The sequence below is a fragment of the Leptonychotes weddellii genome, chromosome 9 (genome assembly GCF_054177405.1).
Source record: "Leptonychotes weddellii isolate Sample4059 chromosome 9, ASM5417740v2, whole genome shotgun sequence".
NCBI classification, from domain to species: Eukaryota; Metazoa; Chordata; class Mammalia; order Carnivora; family Phocidae; genus Leptonychotes; species Leptonychotes weddellii.
In genome coordinates, this window is record NC_138377.1 from 13,616,045 (window position 1) to 13,642,109 (window position 26,065).

A 26,065-nucleotide genomic window follows, 5' to 3' on the forward strand; every position below is an offset into this window, starting at 1 on the left:
CAGCCACCCCATCCCTTCCACCCCCCACCACTCCAGCAACCCTCAGTTTGTTTCCTGAGATTAAGAATTCCTCATATCAGTGAGATCATATGATACATGTCTTTCTCTGATTGACTTATTTCGCTTAGCATTAGCAAATGGTAGCAACTAACATTTGCCAAGTGTGTTTTTTGGGGTTGCTTTTCCTAGTTACTTATCTCCATTTCATTCTTACTTACTCCCTTATTAGGTAATTACTATTATTGCTGTTTTTCAGGAAAGGAAAAACTGAGAATAACAACTCCTCTGTCACTGGGAAACTCATGGCAGATTAACTTTTCAGGTGGAGGAAGTCTATGGTTTACTTTCCAGTTCTATTTGTCTTGTGTTTCCTCCAAAAAACATAGTTTTATGTTAGATTTTGTGTTTCGGTTTTTAAAAAAATTTCTTTAAGTGTCTTATGTTTTTAAGCAGGTAATACCCACTAAATTTCTTTCATTTATTTATTCATTTATCCCATCAGCAAGCATTGACTCAACACCGGGGGGGTGTCAGGCATTCCATGCATGCTTAGAAGACAAGGACACAAAATACTGTTGCTGCCCAAAAGGAGTTCATATTTGAGAGCTATAGAATCCCGGATGGACAATGAAAATATCAGTCATAATTTCTCTAACAGAGTAATGCCCATGCAGGGTTGTCAGAAGGTATAGAGTGGACATGACACTTCTGCCTGGGTGGATTAGGGAATGCTATTAGAGAAGGTGACGTGTGGTTGGAATCTTCAAGGTGGGGTGGATAGGAACTCCCCTGGTTGCTAGGGCAGGGGCAGGACACCGCCAAGAAATGATGATTGAGAGTAAAGGGATTTGGGGGAAGAACAAGGGTGAAAGACAGAGTAGACAAGTGGGGACTCTGAGCCTTGCGTAGGCCTCTGTGATCGCTAGGGGACCGGCATATACAACATATACTTTAATCTGTAGCTGTGAGGTTTGATGGGGTGGCTTGCAGCCAGGTCCGTGTAAGTCAGGGTCACGTCCAGGCTGCAGGCATTATCAGTGAAGTGGTGAGAACGTGGTGGAGGGGGCATTGTGGGGCTGTGGGAGGTGGAGCAGTGGAACTAGTATAAGATGGAAGCACAGGGTTGTTTGTGGAAAGTTGTGGCTTCTGTGAGCACAGGGCTGATGAGCGCAGCAAGAGCCTAGAGTGGAAGCCAGGTTCGTGCATGTGTTCTGTGTGACCCTGCAGTTGGGGGCGGCTTCATGACAGGGTCCCAATAATGAAGGTGGGGAACATTTTTATCCACCCAGATTTGACGTTTCACAGCTTATGTTTTTCCTTGTGATTATTCATGTGCCTCTCTAGTTGTGCTCATTTCATTTGAAGGAAGCATTGGAAACATTAGACTCTGGTTTCCTTTTTCTTTTAAACTAATGATCTGCAGCTATGGTGGTGGTTTATTTAATTTTTTTTTTACTATTGTGAGTCTGTTGTTGATTCCATTAAGGTCAGAGGGAGAATCCCTCTAAAGCATTTTTACCTCTTGGTTTTTTTTTTTCTTTTTACATTCCCATGAAGTAGGTTATCTCAATGATAATGCTTTATGTTTTCCATAGGAGGCACATTTCTATTGAGAAATAATATTAATACTATTTTCCAGGATGCTGATTTTGAAAGATACTTCAGCTATTGTGGTTGTAATTCAACAGCTGAAAACTTATTTGTAAACTTTCCTGCATTCTGTTTATCTCTCCAAAAGGTGTTAAGAAGAATGCTGAACTATCAGGGTCTCGATCGAGTGAAAATCATAGCGAGTGACAATCTCTGGGAGCCCATTTCTGCTTCTATGTTGCTCGACTCTGAGCTCTTGGAGGTGATTGATGTTATAGGGTAAGGAAAGTTTTGCTTTGAAAGCTTAACAGTTTCTGATTGCTAGCTTTCGAAATTTGACTGTACCTTTGTTTTTGCTTTTCCTTCCGACTTGATTACATTTTCAGAGGGAGCTTTCTTGTATTTACTTAACTGAAGCACATGTAACTGATGTTTCATTCCTTTCTCTTTGAAATGTATGTGCAGGTGACCCTTGAAGAGCACAGGTATGAACTGAGCCAGTCTACTCATGTGTGGAATTTTTATGATACTTTAAATGTATTTTCTCTTCCTTGTGATTTTCTTAATAACATTTTCTTTTCTTTAGCTTCCTTTATTATAAGAATACAGTATATAATACATAGAGCATACAAAATATGTGTTAATCTACTGTTTATGTTATTGGTCTTCTGGTCAACAGGCTATTAGTAGTTAAGTTTTTGGGGAGTCCAAGCTTATATTTGGATTTTCAGATGCACATGGTTGGGGAGGTTGGCACATTGTTCAAGGTTCAGCTGAACTTTGGATCTTTCTATGACAATGAAATATATTGGTACTTTTCAAAAACTGTGTTAATGTTTGGAGTAATGACACATGGCTTTGTTTCAATTAAGGGACAGAGTAGTATTTAAATTTTAGAAATTACAAGAGGCAGACTTCCTGTGGTTGGGAGTTCTTCCATGAATGAACACTTATGTAAATAGCACGGCTGATTACTGACCATGGCTCTTGTCATGTTTCCTTAGCAGGCTGGCTTTGACCCTGCTCTTTAGTCCAACTCTGCCAGTCAGTCCTCTGGGCCTTGGCCTTCTTGAGTTCCAGTAATTTTTTTTTTCTTTTTAAATTTTTTCCAGTTTTATTGAGAAATAACTGATATCCATCACAGTATAAGTTTAAGGTATATGGCATGATGATTTGATTTACATATATGTGAGATAATTACCATGATTAGTTAACATCCACCATCTCCTATAGATACAGTCAGAAGGAAAAATAATTTCTCCTTATGATGAGAGCTCTTAGGATCTACTTACTTAACAACTTTACTAACACACAGTGTTAATTATAGTCATTGTGGTGTACATTACATCCCTAGTACTTATTTATCTTATAACTGGAATTTTGTGCCTTTTGACCACCTTCCCCCAATTCCCCCTTCTTCTACCCCTCACCTAGCAGTATTTTTTAAAGTGAATTTGAAGTTTGTCTATTGTGATAACATATACAAACATTTGAAAAATAGAATACACATATATGTGGAATGTGTTCTTTATTCAGTGTGAAGACTACTTGATCTACATGTGCCTTTTTCTTTTAAATGAAGCATCTTGAATATACACGAAGTAGGCAGAATAATATCATGACTATCCATGTTCCTGTCACTCAGCCTTGATAACTATGACCCCATGGCCAGTTCTCTATCCACATACTTGTCCATTCTGTTACCTGAAACTGGGTTCGCCTCTTGGTGCATGTGGAGCCAAAAGACACAACGAAGCCAAAGAATAAGAAAAGGAAGGGTTTTACATGCAATAAGCAAAGGAGAACAACGGGAATGTTTCCCAAAGCAGGGTCTCCTCGAACAATGAACTGGGGAAATTTTAGGCGAAGGGGCTTGCGCAGTGGGGCATTCAGCGTGGAACAGGGGCAGAAATCATCTTTTTTTTTTTTTAAATTTTGTTTATTTATTTGACAGAGAGAGAGACAGCGAGAGAGGGAACACAAGCAGGGGGAATGGGAGAGGGAGAAGCAGGCTCCCTGCTTAGCAGGGAGCCCGATGTGGGGCTCGATCCTAGGACCCCGGGATCACGAGCCGAAGGCAGACGCTTAACGACTGAGCCACCCAGGTGCCCCGGGGCAGAAATCATCTTAAAGTGACAGAGTCCAAGTCATGAGGGTCAGCATCATCAGTTCCTGGTATCTGAGTGCTCAAAACGGTTCAGATCCTGCAAAGATAGCTCAAGAATGTGTGTCAGGTCAGTCTTTATTTTTGAACCAGCACTGGAAGATTTACCACTGATTTGTTGTCCCTGATAATGATTAGGTTATCTCCTGGCTTGACAGTGGCTGTTTGTGCTTACATTTTTTGGTTCCCTTAAAATTGTTATCTACTGGGATCTACTGTTCTGCAGTTTCAACATATCTCAGGAAGTTCTGCAAGAAATGTGCTTTGGGCAAGTAGTGCCAGTCAGGCAGAGATGGTAAGATGGCTGGGGGCCCAAGATGACTTTTCTCATGTCAGGAAAGCTTGTCTTTTCTTTCTTTTTCCGGGGACCCCTAGCTCTTTCTGCTGATAGTTTCTCTTCCTCCTTCCACATTGTTCTGAGGCAGATTCCATACATGATGTTATTTCTTCCATAGAAATTTTACCATGCATCTTTAAAGATAAGAATACTTTTTCTTGGGGCGCTTGGGTGGCTCAGCTGGTTAAGCAACTGCCTTCAGCTCAGGTCGTGATCCTGGAGTCCTGGGATCGAGTCCCATATCAGGCTCCCTGCTCAGTGGGGGGTCTGCTTCTCCCTCTGACCCTCTTCCCTCTTGTGCTGTCTCTCATTCTCTCTTTCTCAAATAAATAAATAAAATCTTTAAAAAAAAAGAATTCTTTTTCTTTTTATTGTAAACAATACCATTACTACATCTAAAAATGTAAATATTATCAAATATTTGTTATTGTTATTTTATAGTTTTAATTGAATCTGGATCCAATTGAAATTCATACATTGTGATTGATTGATATTTAAGTCTCTTCTGATTCCTGCCCCATCTTTTTTTTTTTTTTTTAAGATTTTATTTATTTATTCGATAGATTGAGAGAGTACGAGCAGGGGGAGTGGCAGGCAGAGGGAGAGGGAGAAGCACAGGGAGCCCAATGTGGGGCTCGATCCCAGGGCCCTGGGATCATGACCTGAGCTGAAGGTAGACGCTTAACCAACTGAGGCACCCAGGTGCCCCACTGCCCCATCTTTTTATTCCCTTTCATTTGTCAAAGAAACTGGATTGTTTGTCCTGTAAAGTGTCTCACAGTCTGGGATTTTATAGTTTCATCCTTGCAGTTTGGTTTAACCTGCCCATCTGTCCTGTTTCTTGTTGGAAATTGACAGAGACATGATTAGGTTAGATTTAGGCTTCTATTTATTTATTTATTTATTTTTGGCAAGAAAAGTAAGATGTATTTAAATACTTCATACATTGAAATTAGAATATAATTTTTTGCCTTTATTGTTAAAACTTTCATAAATAGCTCAAGTCTTGGGGGAAAACAAAGTTGTATTGATTTTGAATATATTTGGCCAGGAAAAAATATTTAAATGAAGGTATGGGTTTTGCTGTGTCTTCATGAAGAAGTTGGATATTAATTCATTGTATCTTTTTTTTTTTTTTAAAGATTTTATTTATTTATTTGACAGAGAGAGACACAGCGAGAGAGGGAACACAAGCAGGGGGAGTGGGAGAGGGAGAAGCAGGCTTCCCGCCAAGCAGGGAGCCCGATGCGGGGCTCTATCCCAGGACCCTGGGACCATGACCTGAGCTGAAGGCAGACGCTTAACGACTGAGCCACCCAGGCGCCCCGGATTCATTGTATCTTTATTCATGTGGGCATCTAATGCTGCAAATACTCCTTTGAGCACTGCTTTAGCTCTTTTATTTTCTCATTTCATCGCACTGTGGTCATTTAATGTCGAATGTATTTAAAAATTTTTTTTCAAAAACTTTACCAGGAGTTTCTTTTTGTCTTATTATATTAGGATGTATTTTTCTATCAGGATATAACGGTTGAGTGTGTATTATCTACCTTAGTGATTGCATCGTTCAGGTGTTCTGTATCCTAATTACTTTGTTCACTTGAACTATCTAGGGTTACCCAGAGTGCTAGTTTCCTCTCACTAGTGGGTTTCAGTTTCATGCAGTTTATGCTTTCGTAAGTTGCTCTGTGTTATGTCACAGGTATTAATGTCTTATCTTCTTATCTTTGTAACTGTTGACATTAGAAAATGTCATTCTTTGGGGTGCCTGGCTGGCTCAGGAGGAAGAACATGTGACTCTTGATCTTGGGGTCATGAGTTTGAGCCCCACGTTGGGTGTAGAGATGACAAAAATCCGTGAAAAAAAAGAAGGAAAATGTCATTCGTTGCCTCATTGTGCTTCTTGGTATGAATTTTGCTTTGCCTGTGACTAAGAAGGAGATCTCTGCTTTCTTTTCATTTATAATTGCCTGAACTATCTTTGCCCATACTTTCATTCTTTACCTCCTGAGGTCATTTTGTTTTGTGTGTGTTGCTTGCATAAAGCATAGATTTAGATACTGCTTTTTTAGCTGCTCTAAAAATCTTCATATTTTAATGCTTGGTTTAAACTCATTTATACTTAATGATATAATTGAAACCATATATACTTAATGATATAATGATATACTCTATTCTATATTGTCTTGTTATTTAATTATATACACTATGTATATACCAATACAAAATCTTGCTATGTGATTTTTCTTTGCTCTTTTTGAAGGACGTATCTTTTTTGTTATTTAGCAAGGTTTGATTTTTGGTTCTATTGATTGCATTTATACTGATACCTTTATACCAGTGGTTCTCAGCTGGGGATAATGTGCCTCCCAGGGAACATTTGGTAATGCCTGGAAATATTTGCGACTGGTACTGGTATGATGAGTGGAGGCCAGAGATGTTTCTAAATATCCTTCCAAGCACAGGATAACTTCCCCACAGCAAAGAATTATCTGGCCAAAATGTCAATAGTGTTGAAGTTGAGAAAATGTTTATACTAATACTCTTAGTTCCTTTTCTATTGGTTTACTATAAGCAATGCAAAACTTATTTCATTACTCCCTCTTTCTCTCCTTCTCGCTCCTACAATGGAATTTAAATTACCAAAATTTCTTAATCTTTGTACTCTTACATGAGCTTAAGCTTCTACTGTCTTGATTTGTCAGCTGCAAGCTGTAACCTTTAACTCCCAGACAGTTGGCAAACTTTGTTTACATTTCATTTTCTTTCCTCCTCCTCCTATTTTGCGTCTGCTATATTAGTTATACATTATCAGAACATGTAACATTTGGGCGCCTGGGTGGCTCAGTTGGTTAAGCATCTGCCTTCGGCTCTGGTCCTGGGATCGAGTCCCGCATTGGGCTCCCTGCTCAGCGGGGAGTCTGCTTCTCTGTCTCTCCCCTGGCTTGTGCATTCTCTCTCTCTCTCAAATAAATAAAATCTTAAAAGAAAAAAAGAACATGTAACATTTATGTACTAAATTACTCTTTCTTTTAGTCCAGTCCTACCATTAAGCATATGCAATGTTCACCTTCAAGTCTTTTGCTGAAGTTTCTTCCTTAGATTCTTGGGTGTCAAAAGCTTAGTATTTGTCATATTTTTCAGGAAGTGCTAATGGAAACAATATTTCTTGATCTCTTACATGTTTATTAACTCTTTTTCTGTGGCCTTTATATATGAAGGACAGTTTGGCTAGGTATAAACTCCTTGACTCACACTTTCTTAATCCCTGAATGTCATAAAATTTACTCCATTGGTTACTTACATAAAATGTTGCAATTGAGAATTCTGATGCTAGACTTCTTTTCTTTCTTTTTTTTTTTTTTTTTGTTGTTTCCCCCCTTTCTTGGGCCTCTCACTTACCCTAATGCAGAAGAAGCTGCTGGTGATCTACCAAAACCTATCCTATTCTTCCTGGGCCCAAGGCAAGACTATCAGCATTCTTTGCAGTTAAGATATGACAATACGGGGCACCTGGGTGGCTAAGTCGGTTAAGCATCTGCCTTCGGCTCAGGTCATGGTCCCAGGGTCCTGGGATTGGTCCCACATCGGGCTCCCTGCTCAGCGGGAAGTCTCCCTTTCTCTCTGCCTGCCACTTCCCCCTGCTTGTGCTCTCTCTGTCTCTGTCAAATAAATAAATAAAATCTTAAAAAAAAAAGATATGACAATATGATTAAGTTTCTGGTGATGAAATGAGAGCACAATCGATAAGTAACACCTGAGGGTTTATACTCTAGGATATTGGGTACATTGTCTTCTACCCCTTTTCCTTCCTACTGGCTGGAATCTGAAGCAACCATTTGACCAAGGAGAAGATATAAGCTCCGCTTCCACCAACCTTGACTCTCAACTTAGGATGATTAAATGGAAGAAACATAAACTCTTTTTTTTTTAAATTTATTTGACACAGAGAGAGAGAGACAGCGAGAGAGGGAACATGAGCAGGGGCAGAGGGAGAGGGAGAAGCAGGCTTCCCGCCGAGCAGGGAGCCCGATGCGGGGCTTGATCCCAGGACCCTGGGATCATGACCTGAGCTGAAGGCAGACACTTAACGACTGAGCCACCCAGGCGCCCCATAAACTCTTTTTCTTTAAGCCACTACGTTCTTTGTAGTCTGAGACCTCTAAACAGTATTTCCTATTTTTTGTGTAAACATTTTATTTTGCTCCTGGAATTCCTTATTTTTGCAGAATGGAAATAATAAAAAAAGCCTCATATTAGTCAATGAAACCGTCTGCAAGAATAGCAAATATCCTTTTGTAGGTATGCTTATCTTATATTCCAGTATAAGGAATTAGTTCTGTTTCCATGGTGAGATAATTGAAACTATAACCTGGCTTCTTGGATCACTGAGCTATGTCAGACATCTCCATCTCTAGCTTCCACGTGTTAGGATATCATTTAAATTGTTTTAAATTGCTTTCATAGACCAAAGCAGAATGTGATTAAAGCAAGATAGATGCTTATTTCTCGAGTAAAAGTACAAAACAGTATACAAGAGGATCGAGCAACTGTGTTCTACGAGGTGCTCTTCAGTCTTGTGGTTCTGCCATTCTCGAGTGTATTAGCCTGGGTTAGACTTATTTTTTTCTTCCTTATAAATGACTTGGCACAATTCCTGTATATCCAAAGAATATTTTTCTTTAACTTTAAAGTCTAGTAGTTCTATACGATTTAACATTTCCAGGTGTATATTATATGCCTTTTCAGTATCTGTATTTAAGTGTTTTCTTATTTCAATAAGATTTACTTAAATTTTAATTTAAGTAATTATCCTGCTCCATTACTTTGGTTTTCTTTCTAGAAGACCCAGTTATGCATTTTGGATCTTGTTTGCATATTGCCTTTGTTCTCTATTTCTCTCAAACCATTGCTATTATTTCTGTTTGATTCTCTATACTTTTATCCTTGCTAGCCTCTGTTTTCCTTATTGTGTTTTCCACAATGTCTATTCTATCTTGTGTTTCTTTTTCCTGTCTTCATTTCTAAAATGTATTTTTTATAATAATTCTATAATTCTCTCATTTTAGTTTCCTATACCTCTGTTGTCTAATAATCTCATCTCCTTAAAACTTTTTTAACAAAGTATAGCATACATACATACACATACCAGCATGCATACATAAAGGTATGTAAATCATAAGAATATGGCATAATGAATTGTCACAAAGTGAACATACCTGCATCACCACCACCCAGGTTAAGAAATAGAAAATTATCAGTATCTGAGCAGCCCTTGGAAATCTTTCCAATCATTTGCCCCTCCTCTGGTGCCAAAGGCAACTACTAATGTTAGCCCTAACATCATAGACTAATTTTGCCTGTTTGAAAACTTTATTTAGAGGGCATGTGATGTGATGAGCATTGGGTGTTATATGCAACTGATGAACTACTGAACTCTACATCTGAAACTAATGATGTACTATATGTTGGCTAATTGATTTTAAATAAAAAAAACTTTATTTAAATGGCATCTTAGAGGGGCACCTGGGTGTCTCAGTCAGTTGAGCATCTGCCTTCGACTCAGGTCTTGATCGCAGGGTCCTGGGATGGAGCCCTGCCTCAGGCTCCCTGCTTAGCGGGGAGTCTGATTCTCTTTCTCCCTCTGCCTCTCCCCCTGGCTTGTGCTCTCTCTTGCTCACTCTCCCTCTCTCAAATAAATAAATAAAATCTTAAAAAAAAAAAAAAAAATGACATCTTAGAGTATCTATTAATTTGGTCAACATCGTATTTTTGAGGTTAACTCATATTGCCAGGTATAGACATGGTTCATTTTAATTCCTGTTTTGCATTCAGTTGTAGGAATAAGTCACAATTTATCCATCTGTTCTTTGTTAATAGTCATTTGGATGGTTTCCAAATTCAGGTTATTGTGGTATATTGAGATTTTGTTCAGGAGTTCTTCATTTCTCTGGCTGCCCCCTCCATGGGAAGCGTAGATCTCCCTGCCCCCTTCATGTTGTACTTGGCCTGCACTGTGGAAACTCTTGTTTTGCAGTCATAGTGCATTCTGGGGTCTGCTCTTCTGGGCCCCATTCTCCCTACTGCCTGAATGTTGTCTCTCCCTCTCGCTGAGTGTTCCTGCCTTAATCAGTGTGGATTCTTATCAAGCAGCTTATCTCATAGTGAGGCTCTACCATTCCAGATAGGATTGTTGGCTGCCTATTTCTGAAATTGTGAAGAGTTTAAACCCGTATTGTCCAATATGGTTTCTGCTAGCCACGGTTAGCTAGGGGACACTTGAAATGTGACTAGTCTGAATTTAGGTGTGTTTTAAGTGTAAAGTAGACACTGGATTTTAAAGGTTTGATATTTAAAAAATGTAGAATGTTATTAATTTTTTACGTTAACTACATGTTGAATGATAATATTTTGGATACACTGGGTTAAGCAAAGTATATCAGGAAAATTTCCCTTTTGCTTTGTTTAAATGCAGCTACTACAAAATTTAAAATTATACACATATTGCTCACCTCATTATTTCTGTTGGTTTAAACTGTCAACAGTATTGTGTTTGGATCTCTTAGTTATCTGTAACTTTAAAAGAGATACTTTTTCAGATTATAAAAATAATTTATGACTATAGAAAATTTGGAAAACGTAGAAACCTTGTAAAGATAGACTTAGAACTTACTCAGAATCCTAACATCTGGAGATATTAGTAACACAATAGCATATTTACTTCCCAGGCTTTTACTTTTTTTTTTTTTTTATGATTTATTTATTTGTTTTAGAGAGAGAGCACGGCGGGGCAGGGCAGAGGGAGAGGGAGAGAGAGTCTCCAGCCGACTCCGAGCTGAGTGCAGAGCCCCTTGTGGGGCTCGATCCCACAACCCTGAGATCAAGATCACAACCTGAGCTGAAACCAAGAGTTGATGCTTAACTGACTGTGCCACTCAGGTGCCCCCAGGCTTTTACTTTTTCTACAAGTATATATATATATATATATTTTTTAAAGATTTTATTTATTTGACAGAGAGAGACACAGTGAGAGAGGGAACACAAGCAGGGGGAGTGGGAGAGGGAGAAGCAGGCTTCCTGCGGAGCAGGGAGCCCGATGTAGGGCTCGATCCCAGGACCCTGGGATCATGATCTGAGCTGAAGGCAGACACTTAACGACTGAGCCACCCAGGCGCCCCAGTCTACAAGTATATTTTGACCAGAGATACACCAAGTATACATTTGGCCGAGTAACAATGGGTTGAGTCTTTTTTTTTTTTTTTAAGATTTTATTTATTTGCGAGAGAGAGAATGAGAGACAGAGAGCATGAGAGGGAGGAGGGTCAGAGGGAGAAGCAGACTCCCTGCTGAGCAGGGAGCCCGACGCGGGACTCCATCCCGGGACTCCGGGATCATGACCTGAGCCGAAGGCAGTCGCTCAACCAACTGAGCCACCCAGGCGCCCTGGGTTGAGTCTTAATATTAGTATGTGGCTGTATATCATGATCATAGAATGAAGTTTTGGGATATTTTAGTTCTGGGATATTTTAGATTCATTCTTATGAAACTAAAATGTAAAAATTTGTTAAAATTGTTACAAAGATTAGTAACAGACTTCATGTGTTGGGCATTGTAGTGCCAGAATAATAATTTCTTAACCCTGTTAGGTGCTAGCTTGCTCTTGAGGTCTCTGTAAGTATAATGTATGTTTACACTACTGAATCAGATGCCTGTTTTTAGCAGAGTTCAGTGATGCTGCAACATCTTGCTGGTACCTGATTTTTCTGAAATACTTCTTTTTATGTCCTCTATTATCTGTTTCATGTTCTTTTCTTCCTCATGAAATCCTGAAATGCCAAATTGATGCTGTGCCCTAATTCATCTTCATGAGGTAGAATGAATTCCCAAATAGGACTTTTTCTTGAAAGATTCATGACCTAAATGGAATTAAATAACTACAAACCAAAACAGGTCTTCATTTTTTTAACATAATGAATACTGCGACACCAAACTGGAAAGGTTAGAATTATGATATAATCCAGTCCCCATTATTCTGCTCGTATTTTTATTAAATTTTCTGTAAATAATTGTCCTAGAAAGTAGACACTCATGTCCCTAAAGTTACTTAGCTAATGTGCTCTCTTGTTCTTGTGTTAACTGTCCATCTATTTTCTATTTCACATTTGAAATTTCTTAATTGTTTTTATTCAGTAATCAGTAACTTCCAAAATCATCATTAAGGCAATATTTTACTCAGAATAATAAATATACATTTATACTTTGACTGACTTTTCTTAAATAATGGAATAAGGGAGGGGTTCTCAACCTCTGTACTTTTGGTATTTTCACTGGCTAATTCTTTGTGGTGAGGACCTGCCCAGTGCATTGTAGGACGACAGTAGCAAGTCCTGCTTGGCCCCGCCTTCTCCACCAGGCAGAATCACCAGGGTTAAGAACCACCACTGCTTTGGGATGATAATTTGTAGTTTACCCAAGGAAGTTTCTTCTTTTTATTCAAGAAATAACTCTCTGGGTTTTTGTTGTTGTTGACTTTTTGTTTTTGCCTGGGAATAAATACCCAGCTGTCTTTCTCTCTCTCTACTTAGGGGTAGGTATATAATAGACTCATTAGTCTTATTTTTGGCTTCCTTCATACTCCTTTCTTCTGTTCTGAGCTCTCAACTTCCTCTGCGAAGTCTGAATACTCTCTCCATCTCATTCATCTCCTGGAGTGTTCTAGGCTGTGGCCTCCTCTGCTATCTCTGTCAACGTGCTTCCATCCATTTTATTGTTTCTAGAAACAAATCTCCCATCCACTGGTGATCTTCCTTCCTATTCTGTGTGTGGGTATAGGCTTATCACATTTTATGGGCATCCTTAGCCACAAGAATGGGAAGCAGAAGCTTCTAGTTGGTGTGACATCTACCCACAAGCTGCCCATTGTTTTAAAATAGAAAACACTGGTGAAGACATGTTTTTATTCACTCAACAAATAGAAATAAGTGGCGTGTTCTGCCTTTTCCCATTTCCACCCTTTCTTTTCTAGAGCTCATTATCCTGGGACCCACATAGTAAAGGATGCGAAGCTGACTAAGAAGAAGCTTTGGTCTTCTGAAGATTTTAGCACTGTAAATAGTGATGTGGGTGCAGGCTGCTTGGGCCGCATATTGAATCAGAATTATATCAATGGCTACATGACTGCGTAAGTTACTGAAAACCTTTAAAGGTTTTTATTTTGAAAAATTTCAGAAACACCATAAGAAAAAAGTACAATTGGCTTCCATATTCTCTCAGTCTAGATTCGATGACTGTAAACATTTTGCCTTATTAACTTCATCTGTACCTACATCTACACCTAAGCTTATCTATTTTTTTATATTTGAATATCATCTATATTGAATAAAGTCAGGCTTATTGAGATATAATTTATTTATAGTAAAATTTATGCAGTTCTGTGATTTTTGATAAGTTATGTATACCTTTTAATGAACAGTTATAAATTATAGATGTCATAATACTTCACCCCTAAATATTTTAGCATGTGTTACCAAAACAAAGGATATTCTCCTACATGAGCTACTCAGGTGCCCCAGAACACAACTCTTTTTATTTCTCAGGGAAGCATTTCTTAAATGCTCTGAGAAGCTTTAACTGTAATTAGATTCAAATTTGCTTTCTAAAACAATAATAAATAGAACAAAAGTAAGCCAATACTTATTTTTGTGATGTTAATGTGAGCTGATATATTCTTTTTATAGCTTTTGCTCTTTTTCTTTTCTTTTTAAAAGAAAAGATGCTTATCATGGAGAGTTTGGTTCTAGGAACTTAATTTGGTGTTAAGAGTAATGCATGCTCATGACAGAGAATTTAGTAACTGCATGTAAGTACAAAGAAGGATACAAGATCACCCATATTTTTGCCATCTAGAGGTAACCATCCTTAAATATGTTGGTGTATGTCCTCCCATTTATGTTTATATGTATAAAATTTTAATGTAGAGATAAGATCATACTATATAATGTTTAGTAAAGAAGGTGCTTTTCACTCAACAAGGCATTATGAACTTCTTTCCATGTTTAAGCATGCTTCTATTTCATAATTTTTAATGCTTATGTATATTCTGTTACGTAGAACATGGTTTCCCAAACTTGCCTTGTCTCAAGAAGCACCCGAGACAGTTATATTGATTCCTAGATCTGCTGAATCGTAATCTCTCCAGAAGACTTTGGAGACTCTGTCGGTGTCATCAGTACCCCCAGCTGACTCTGATGCCCCACAAGTTTGGGAAGCACTGATGTAGAAAATAGACCTCATTGAATGTTCTTCTCTTCCAGAAATGGAAGTTGTTTCTATTTTAAGTTAACAGCTTTGTACACACTGAAGTGATCAGTTGTATGCAGATATCTTTGTACACATCTATAATTATTTCCTTAGGGTATATTCTTAGAAGGGGAATAAATATCTGGGTCAGAGGTATATAGATTTCTTGAAAAAGATTTTATTTATTTATCTGACAGAGAGAGACAGAGAGGGAACACCAGCAGGGGGAGTGGGTGAGGGAGAAGCAGGCAGAGGTATATAGATTTTAAAGACTTTTGTGTATATCACAAAATGCTCGTCGGGTAGTTTTTGGTTTGTACATCAATCACTAGCCAGAGAAGATACTGTGCATCTTGTAATTCAGGGGTAAAATCATGGGAACTCTTAAAGTTTTCACTGGTAGTAAGGATTTTTGAAAGTTGGACCTATTATTTCTACTTTGTGTTGACAGAATTAGAAGGCTTTGATTTCCTAAGAAAGTCATTTTATGATGAGTGAGGACTTGGTAAGAAAAAATGAAATTCTGTGGGTAAGCTCTGGGTTTTTTATTGTTGTTATTTTTTTGTTGTTGTTTTGTTTTGTTTTTAACACTTTTATTTATTTTTTTAAGATTTTATTTATTTGTCAGAGAGAGAGAGAGAGAGCACAAGCAGAGGGAGCGTCAGGCAGAGGGAGAAGCAGGCTCCCTGCTGAGCAAGGAGCCCAATGCGGGACCCGATCCCAGGACCCTGGGAGCATGACCTGAGCCGAAGGCAGATGCTTAACCGACTGAGCCATCTAGGCATCCCTGTTATTTTTTTTGAGCTGTGAGAAACCCAGCAGTACCAGGGGCCAGAGCTTCCCTTTTCCCCTTGGATTTTCCTGAAAACCACAGAGTCACTATTTCAGGGTTCAGTACCAGCTGTAGAATTCTGAAAGAATGGGCCAAAATGCAGACCAGCAAGCTGACCCACTAGTACTTGCAGATGAGACAGAATCATCGCAGTTTTAGACCCCAAACCTTGTTCTAGACACTTTACAGGCATTAGTACAGTGACTCCTCACAGCAATCACGTGAGCTAGGTACAGTTATTATCCTCATTTTACAGATGAGGAAACTGAGGTCCAGAGAGGTTAAGTGGTGGAATCATGATTTGAACCCAGGCAGTCTGACTCTTAAAGAGTTCTCAATTGTAAAACTTTACAGCAGCTCAGAGTCAAGTTCATAAAATTATGTCATGAAACTGGGACGTTAAGAAGGCCAACTGTCAAAGGGAAAGCAGGTATGGATAAAGCCTTTATTTGTATTTGACTCATATCTGTGACATGTCTGGTACTGGTAGGGCATGATTCTTCTTCTGGCTATACCACCGTTCAGCAAAAATTATATACCCCATATACATTTGTGTTTTTTAATTATGCAATTCACCATCAAAAATAACTAGATGGATCCAGCGCTGGAGTTTTCAAATGTGAATGAACTTAGGTGACTTATATTTTCTTGTTTTGGGTGGTCATTTTTTGGTCCTTCACATATATTTATATAAATTCTAATAAAGTTTTTTTTTACTACAGTCTTCTAGACATTTACATTTTGATCACAAGCTGTTTTGGCATTTCTCTTTTATCAAACCAACCTTTTAGCACAATTGCTTGGAATTTGGTGGCTAGTTACTATGAACAGTTGCCTTATGGACGATGTGGATTGATGACTGCTCAGGAGCCATGGAGTGGGCACTATGTAGTAGAGTCTCCTATCTGGGTATCAGGTATGGTTCACATTCCATCTCTCATGCCTCAGATTTCTCTCTAGGAGAAAAAGCAGAAAACAGAAGGGATTACACAAATTTGTGTGTGTGTGTGTGTGTGTGTGCACGCGCGCGCATGTATGTGCGTGTCGTGTGTAAGTTCTAAGTTTGTGTCTCTGTTGTAAGCAGGATTTGCCATACTGTTGTATAAGAGCCTTTTGGATTACTAGACTACTTTTTGTATTCCATTCTAAGACCAGGCTCTTAGAAAAGAAAAGGAAAGGGAGGAGAGAGGAGGGAAAAGGATTATCATCTGGTGATGGAAACAAATACATGAAATAGTTGATAAATGTATAATTATAAATTATGATAATTGCTAATAAAATGATGTATTTGTAAAGATTATTACAATTCAAGAGTATCTAAAGTCTTAAAACTAGTCTTGGAGATGTTTTATTGTTTTATATTAGTATAGTTATGTTGATGAGAATAGAGTGCTAACAAAATCAAATGAATTATTAAATGAATAAGTAAATGTAAAAGCTATGTGAGATATGGTGGCTTTATGCTGTTGAGTATTGTTACAGATAATTTTAAGAAAAATGGAAAATCATGACTGTCACGCACATAAAAATGAACACATGTTAAAGATTTTATACTACTCGTGATAAGTGGGAACCAGGCAGTTGAATCAATTCAAAGGAAAAGTCAAAACAGTATACGTTTATTTAGAATAAAAGAATTTGAGATAAATTGCAAATGGAGACAGGTTGGGTTTCCCATAGCATGGAAGATAGGAAATCAATTAAGTCCTTACCAGATAGGAGATAATTTACACATCCATCAGTTACCTATAATTTACAGAGTTTCAAAATAGTTTAAAGACAATCGAGAGGGCTGTAGGAACAAAATTTTTGTTACACTATCAGTTTTTAGTCGCAAGGGACATTGAGATCATGCGGACAGTGGATGACACTGTACCACTTTTTCATGAATAATGTAACCATACTAAAAATAAATATAATTTAAACAGAATAAAAATCCTATTGTCAAATAATATTCAAGTTCTTTCTATAATTTTTGGTAAAAAATTAAACATTTATGATCATTTTGTTTTAACATCATAATTACAGTCTTTTAAAAAAATCCATTTCTTCAAAGGCAGGATGCTTTCCTAGGAAAATTCTGAATATGAACATAGTGAAGTTTTCATTTTAAACCTTTATTTTGGGGATTTTATTTTTTATTTGATGTGTTTTCCTCAGAGAGATTTGTAGTCATGATGTTAGTTAGTCATGAAATTATGACATTATTCTAAACTCTAAATTGTACTTTCAAAAATAAATTTGTATGTCCTCATGGGTTAACCACTTAAATGTTTTAATCATTGGTCCCGCGTTATCTAGGTCAACTACTCTTCTAATATTGTTGCTGTGTTTTGGGGGTAGGATGGGACATGGAATATTGCTCAGTACATTTTCAGGGCCAGCTTTGGAGGTACCCAATAAACATATATTCTGCAAATAAAACTTGTTCGAAACCATAAAACTTAATTTTTGATATGCAATATTAACTATTTTTTATTCTTATTTTTTGCAGTTATATTAGGATGGGTTAAATAGAGAGGAGCAAAGGTTCAGAAGAGATAACTTTATCTTACTCTTGGGGAAAAAAAACCCTTTATACTCTTGAATTAATAGTGTGGTTCATTTATTTTTAGCAATAATTCTAACTATAGTTATTCTTACTACAATTGTACCATTTAACTGAACTAATTATTCAAAAGTTGAAACACGAGGTTGGCAAGTATTTGCGTCTAAAATAGAAAACAGCTTGTTAGGTTCGATCAGACTCAAGCCAGTAGACAGCTTTATTTTTTAATTTTTTAAAGAAACCCTTCCATCACTATTTTATTGGATCTTTCTCTGCTTTTCTATAGCTCATACCACTCAGTTTACTCAACCAGGTTGGTATTACCTGAAGACAGTTGGTCACTTAGAGAAAGGAGGAAGCTACGTGGCTCTGACTGATGGCCTAGGTAACCTCACCATCATCGTTGAAACTATGGTAATTCTTTGTTGTTTTTTATGGAATTAACTCATTCTCTTAGTATTGGAAAAACAGTAGAAAACACAACTAAACACTTCCTTTTTAAAAAAACCCAGCTTTACCAAAGTATAATTGACATAAACAACATGTAGGGGAGGAAGAAACTTCTTCCTATTAGGTTCAGAAGCTGAGGCCCCACAAATTAAACTGACAAAAAATCCCAGATTCACAGGAGAAAAGAAAAGTTTATTTGTGTAAGCAACATGCATACACGTGGGAGATGCCCAGTGATGAGTAACTCTGAGGGGTGGTTATAATTTGGGTTTATATACCTAGAGTAGTAAGTAATGGAGAAAGGGGAGAAGGGCACTTAATGGAAAATAAATGACTTTTTGGGAAGATAAATGGGTTTTCAGGAGAACAAACAGGAATGATTGTGACACTGTGTGTCTATCCTGGAGAGTGGTCTTTCCCTCTCCTTCAGGGCTGTAATTTACAGTCCTCTGTAGAAGGGATTTGGGGTAGGTTTTATTCCCATTTTTCCGTTCTGGGAGTAAATCCATTCTAAAGAGTAGATCCATTTGTGGCAGTCTTATTTTCCAGAACTTGCTGCTCTGAGTAAGCTAAGGGAAACTCAGAGAAGACTTTTTCCTGGCATCTTTTGAATCTCAAGTACCTTCAACTTTAAATAATCTTTATACCAAAGTAGCCTATTTTTTGGTGGCATATTCTGATCCCCTTCAAACACATACTTAAAGTGCACAATTTTACAACTTTTAATAGGTAAATCCTCAATAAACCATTGTCACAATCAAGATAGTGAATGTATCTATGGGCCCCCAAAAGAACACTCATGTCCCTTGTTAAATATTCCCTCTGTCCTACTCCTCCTCATATCCTGTGAGTTCCCTGATCATTATTTTTTGTCACTATAGATTAGTTTGCATTTTCTAGAGTATTGTATCCATGGAATCAGTATGGAATCATAACAGTATGTACTGTTTTTTGTCTTGCTGCTTTCACTCAGGGTAATTATTCTGAGATTCATCCATGTTGTGATATACCTACTGCTAAGTTGTATTCCATTGTGAGGACATACCGTAGTTTGTTTATCTATGCACTTGTTGATGGATGTTTGGCTTGTTTCTACTTTCTGGCTGTTACATGTAAAGCTATGAACATTTGTGCACAGAGTTTATATGGGTATATATTTCTTTTCTCTTTGGTAAATACATAGAAATGGAATGGCTGGGTAATATGATATGCTTCTGTTTAGCTTTTTAGGAAGCTGCCAAACTGTTCTCCAAAGTGGTTGTGCTGTTTTAAATTTCCATCAGCAGCATAATTGGAGTTCCAGTTTTTCTTTATCATTATGAACACTTGCTGTGATCAGTTATAAAAAATTTTAGCTCTTAGTATGTATGATATAGTACTTTATTTTGGTTTTAGTTTGCATTTCCCTAATGACTGATGATGTTGAACTTTTCATGTGCTTGGGCTTCATGTATCTTCTTTGGTGAAGTGTGTGTTAAGTCTTTTGCCTATTTTTTGTTGGCTTTTTCTTATTGTTGGATTTTGAGAGTTCTTTACATATTACATATTCTGAGTCCAAGTCCTTTACAGATATGTGCTTTGTAAAGATAATTTCCCAGTCTGTAGCTTTTCATTTTGTTAAAAGTGTCTTTGGAGGAGCAGGAGTTTTTAATTTTTATGAAGTCCAGTTTATTCATTTGTACTTTCATGGAACATGCTCTTGCTATGGTATCTAAGAAGTTTTTGCCTGTGGGTATCCATCTGTTCTACCACCATTTGCTGGAAAGTCTATTTTTCCCATTGCATTGCCTTTGCACTTTTGTAGAAAATCAGTTATCCATGTATATGTAGGATTATTTCTGGACTCTATTCTGTTTCTTTGACCTATTTATGTATCTTTACACCAATACTATGATTACTGTGTGCATGTGTTTATAAAACAATTCCTAGAAATAGGTAGTGTTAGCCCTTCAAGTTTGTTCTTTTTCAAAGTTGTTTTGGCTCTTCTAGGTCACTTGTAGTTCCATGTAAATTTTAGAATCAGCTTGTCAGTTTCACCCCCCAAAAAAGAGAAAAGCCTGCTCAGATTTTGATTGGGATTGCCTTGCATCTATAGATCAATTTAAGGAGAATTAATATTTGAACAACATCAAGTCTTCCAGCCCTTTAACAAGACATATCCTCAAGTTTATTTAGGTTTTAATTTCTCTGAATAGTATTTTATAGTTTTCAGTGTACAGGTATTTCATATCTTTTACCAAATTTTGGCTAAGTATTTCACATTTTCAATTTTATTATAAATATTAGTTTTTAAATTTTTAATTCAAGTAGTACCTAGTACATAGTAATACAGTAGATTTTTGTATGAAGATCTTGTTTTCTGTAACATCACTAAACTCACTTATAGTTCTAGTAGCTTTTTTTGTGGATTCCATTGGATTTTCTTTGTAAATGATCAGCAAGTAGAAATAATTTTACATCCTCCTGATCAACAATTGTTATTGCCTGTGCCTTTGTTATAGCCATTTTGGAGGTGTGAAGTGGGATCTTATTTCAGTTTTGATTTGTATATTCCTAGTGACTGAGGGTGTTGGGCATCCTTCATGTGTATATTGGCCATCTGGATTTCTCCTTTGGAGAAATGACCCTATAGACCCTTTGCCCATTTTTAAATTGAGATGTTTGTCTTTTTATTATATTCTAGATAAAAGTTCCTTATCAGATATAGGACTTGTAGACATTTTCTCCCATTCTGTGGGTTGTTTTCCACTTCCTTTTTTATTTTTATTATTTTTTTAAAGACTTTTATTTATTTTTTTGACAGAGAGAGACACAGCGAGAGAGGGAACACAAGCGGGGGGAGTGGGAGAGGGAGAAGCAGGCTTCCCTCTGAGCAGGGAGCCCGATGCGGGGCTCGATCCCAGGACCCTGGGATCATGACCTGAGCTGAAGGCAGACACTTAACGATTGAGCCACCCAGGCGCCCCTCCACTTCCTTTTTTAAAATTTAAACTTAACTTAAAAAAATTACAGTATAGTTGACATACAACATTATATTAGTTGTTTTTCCCTTTTTAATGATGCCCTTTCAGGTACAAAAGTTTTAAATTTTGATGAAGTCGAATATATATATTTTTCTGTGTGTTTTTGTGTCATATTTAAGAAATTATGCTTAATCCAAGGTCATGAAATTTATACCTATGCTTTCTTCTAAGAGTTTTATAGTTTTAGTTCTCACATTTAGGCCTTTGATCCATTTTATTTTTTTAATAGAGGGTTAGATATGTATCCAACTTCATCATTTACAGGTGGATATCATTTAATTGTTTCTGCACCATTTGTTGACTGGTCATTCCTTATTGAATTGTCTTGGCTCCCTTGTTGAAAATCAATTGGCAATAAATGTGAGGGTTTTTTCTGGACTCTCAATTCTGTTGCATTGACCTATAGATCTATCCTTATGGGAGCATTATGCTGTCTTAATTACTATAGCTCTATAATATGTTTCGAAGTTAGGAAGCATGAGTCCTCCAACTTTGTTAGTTTTCAACACTGTGTGGCTATTAGGGGTCCCTTGCATTTCCATAGAAATTTTAGGATCAGTTTGTCAATTTCTGCAATGAGGCCAGTTTGGATTTTGACAGAGATTACATTTAATCTGTAGATCATTTGGGTAGTATTGCCATTATAACAATATCAAATTTTCCAGTGCGTGAGCATGGATACCTTTTCATATATTTACATTTTTACTTCTTTTAAAGGTGTTTATAGTTTGCAGGGTATAAGTCATGCACTTCTTTTTGTTACAGTTATTATTTCTGAGTATTATTTTGGTGTAACTGTAAGTGAATTGTGTTCTTAATATCATTTTCAGATTTTTCATTGCTAGTGTATAGAAATACAATTGATTTTTACATATTGATCTTGTATCCCACAAGCTTTCTGTACTTCTTTCTTAGTTCTAATAGTTTTTTAATTGCTTCTTAGAGGATTTTCTATATACAAGATTATGTCATCTGCAAATAGAGATAGTTTGCTTCTTTCTTTTCAATGTAGATATCTTTCATTTTTTCCCTTAATTGTCCTTTAGTAATATTGAATAGAAATGGTGAGAATGTACATTCTTATCCTGTACCTGATCTTAGGGGAAACACTTCCAGTCTTAAGTGTAGTGTTAGTTGTGGTTTTTTGGTAAATATTTTTTATAAGGTTAAAGAACTTCCCTTCTATTCCTAGTTTGTGGAGTGCTTTTATTATGAAAGGGTATTGGATTTTATCAAATCCTTTCTGGATCTATTGAGGTGATCATGTGGTTTTTGTTTTTTATTTTATTGATATGGTGTATTACATTGACGGAATTTTGTCTGCTAAACTAGCTTTGCATTTCTGGGATAAATTCCACTTCATCATCATGTATAATCTTCCTGTTTGTTGCTGGATTTGATTTGCTAGTATTTTGTTGAGGATTTTTGTGTCCAAATTCATAAGAAATACTGGTATGTAGTTTTCTTGTAATATCTTTTTTTTTTTATATTTTATTTTATTTAAATTCAATTAGCCAACGTATAGTACATCATTAGTTTTGATATAATGTTCAATGATTCATTAGTTGCATATAACACCCAGTGCTCATCACATCACGTGCCCATCACCAGTTACCAGTTACCCCATCCCCCCACCCACCTTCCTTTTTGCAACCCTCAGTTTGTTTCCCAGAGTCAAGAGTCTCTCATGGTTTGTCTCTCTCTCTGATTTCTGCCCATTCAGTTTTCCCTCCCTTCCCCTATTGTCCTCTGCATTATTACTTATATTCCACATATGAGTGAAATCATATGATAATTGTCTTTCTCTGATTTCTCTGACTTATTTCACTCAATAAATAAATAAATAAATAATAAATAAATAAATAAAATAAATAAACTCATAAACTGAGTTGGGAAATGTTCCTTCCTCTTATGTTGTTTAAGATAAGTTGTGAAGGATTGGTATTAATTCTTTATTATGTGTGGTAGAATTCATCAGTGAAGCTATCTGATTTTGCAGTTTTCCTGCAAGAAAGTTTTGGTTTATGGACTCAGTCTCTTCTTATAGGTCTATTCAGGTTTTATGTTACTTTTTGAGTCAGCTTTGGTAGTTTGTGTTTTTCAGAGAATTTGTCTCTTTTACCTATGTTACCTAATTTGTTTGCATGTGTTTGTGATAGTATTCCCTTACATATTGCCTTTTAACTTCTGTAAGGTTGGTAGAAATGTTCCTCTTTCATTCCTGATTTTAGTAATTTGTCTTTCTTTTTTTCTTGGTTAGAAAACCTAAAGGTTTGTCAATTTTGGTCATCTTTTCAAATAAACAACTTTTGTTGATTTTTCTCTGTTTTCTTCTTTATTTCAGTAATTTCCACTCTAATCTTTATTCCTTTCTGTTAACTTTGAGTTTAGTTTGCTCTTTAAAGATTGTAGGTAGAAGAAGGTTATTTTTTGAGGTATTTCTTTCTTTAAATTTTTTATTTAAATTCAATTTAGTTAATATATAGTGTATTATTCGCTTCAGGAGTGGAATTTAGTGATTCATCTGTTGCGTATAACACCCAGTGCTCATTACATCAAGTGCCCTCCTAGATGCCCATCACGCAGTTACCCCATCCCCCTCTCCCTTTGCCTGCCACTTCCCCTGCTTGTGCTGTCAAATAAATAAAATCTTAAAAAAAAAAGAAACATTTTTCCTATATAGCTCTATTCTCTTTCCCCCTTTTTGTTGTTATTATATTTATCAAACCTCTATCTACTGTAAGCCTAATGAGACCTGTTTTAATTACAGCTTAATATATAATTTCAAGTCTTTTAAAAAATTTGAGAGAATAAAGGAGAGAAATTATATGTTTATAGTATTTATGTTAATCTTACTTACCATTTTTGATTGTTTTTATTTATTCCTGTGGATTTGAGTTATTGTCTGGTGGCATTTCCTTATTCTAATAGTTTTTTCCTCACCTGGCTACTTTGTGCTATTGTTGGCAGTTACAGCACATTTCTATATTTTGTAAGCCCAACAGTATGACTATATACATAGTATTTTATGCAGTTGCTTTTAAAAATCAGTTTATGGGAAGAAAGAAGAAATAGGCATTTTTACTGTCTTTTATAATTACATAATTATCTTTGCCTATACTTTTTGTTTGTGGATTTGAATTACGGGGTGTGATCCTTTACTTTTAGCTTGAAATTCTTATTTTAATATTTTATGAAAGTTGTGTCTGGTATCAACACATTCTTTCAGTTTTTGTTTATGTGGAAATGTATTTTGCCTTCATTTTGTGAAAGATAATTTTGCTGGGTATAGGATTCTTGATTGACAGTGGGGTTTTTTTTTTTTTTTGAGCATTTTGAATGTGTTACTTTTTGTTGTTTCTGATGATGAATCAACTTTTAATCTTACTGAAGGTCCCTTGTTTCTCTCTTAGTAACACCTCTGATTTAGGAACACAGGGTGATGGGTGGAGGTTGGGGACTCCAGTATTCTCAGTATTCCAAGGTGAACCCATGAATGGGAGCTGGGCAGAGCAAGGGAGCCCTCAGCTCCCTTGCTGCTAATTAGCCTTGGACTCAAATATCTGAGGGGGTGGGTGGTGAGAAATGCTGAAATCCTGCTTCTCCCAGTAAACTACTGTAGCCTTCAGCTGCGAGTTGGGAGGAGGGAGCCCTGTGTTTTTGGCTGCACCTACTTGGCATGCAGTTTCTTCTCCTTGGCTAAGAGAGACAGGGGATGGATAGATCGTGGTGTAAATGCCACAGGCTCTTGCTCTTTTTACTGAGTTTTTGTACATTTTCTTGAATAAATGTTTATTTGTTGCATGGCCTTAGGATCATTGCCATTTTTTTAAAAGATTATTTATTTATTTGAGACAGAGAGAGAGGATGTTGGGGGAGGAACAGAGGGGTAGGGAGAGGGATAGAGAAAGAATCTCAGGCAGACTCTGCGTCGAGCATGGAGCCCAGTGTGGGGACTTGATCTCAGGACCCTGAGATCATGACCTGAACCAAAACCAAGAGTTGGTTGCCTAACTGACTGAGCCACCAAGGCACCCTAGGTCATTTCCATTTTTAAAAAATATTTTTCACCAGTTTTGAGGGGCACAGCTTCATGGAGCTCCTCACATCGTCATTCTGGAAGTACAACTCTGCTTTAGTTTTTTTAGATGTGGTTTCCTTTGAACATATTTAAATACCCGATTTAATGTCTTTTGTCTAGTAAGTCTAATATGTGGCAAGTAATGCCTGAGCTTTGTCAGACGTGGTTTCTGTTGACTGCTTTTATTCCTGTGTATGGGCCACTCTCCTGTTTTGTTGTTGTTGTTGCTGTTGTTTGTTTTGTTTTGCAAATCTCATAATTATTTGTTGAAAACTAGACATATTACATAATGTATTGTGGCAGCTCTGGAGGTCAGATTTCTCCCGTCTAGCATTTGTGGTTGTTACTCTTTATTGTTGTTGCTATTTATTTGCTATTTATGGGCCACTCTCCTGTTTTGTTTTGTTTTTGTTGTTGTTGTTTGTTTTGTTTTGCAAATCTCATAATTATTTGTTGAAAACTAGACATATTACATAATGTATTGTGGCAGCTCTGGAGGTCAGATTTCTCCCATCTAGCATTTGTGGTTGTTACTCTTTATTGTTGTTGCTATTTATTTGCTTAGTGACTTTCTTGAGCAAATTCTGTACTTTGTCGGCTTTATTATATGTAGCCACTGAAGCCTCTGCTTAGTTACCTTAGTGGTCAGCTCATGACTGTACAGAGGTTTCCTTATGTTTGGAACTGGCAAGTCTCCTGGCCTTGGCCGATGGGCTGTGTGTGCATGGGCTCCGTGTCAGT

The 26,065-nt window shown here is 36.9% G+C and overlaps 1 protein-coding gene across 9 annotated transcripts in view; it reads left to right on the forward strand.

The window, feature by feature from the left end:
• The window catches only part of GALC (galactosylceramidase), a 62,358-nt gene that overhangs the window by 16,333 nt on the left and 19,960 nt on the right, over positions 1-26,065 (forward strand). For 8 of the 9 annotated variants that reach the window (XR_014148324.1, XM_081830089.1, XM_031029454.2 and 5 more), the window contains 4 exons: positions 1,739-1,869; positions 13,117-13,272; positions 16,014-16,138; positions 18,057-18,184. Coding sequence is in view for 8 of the 9 variants with exons in the window: in XM_081830089.1 (XP_081686215.1) it covers positions 1,739-1,869; positions 13,117-13,272; positions 16,014-16,138; positions 18,057-18,184 (540 nt within the window). In the remaining variant the exon portion in view is untranslated. The remainder of the gene's footprint in view (positions 1-1,738; positions 1,870-13,116; positions 13,273-16,013; positions 16,139-18,056; positions 18,185-26,065) is intronic. The other variant, XM_031029455.2, reaches the window with a different exon arrangement.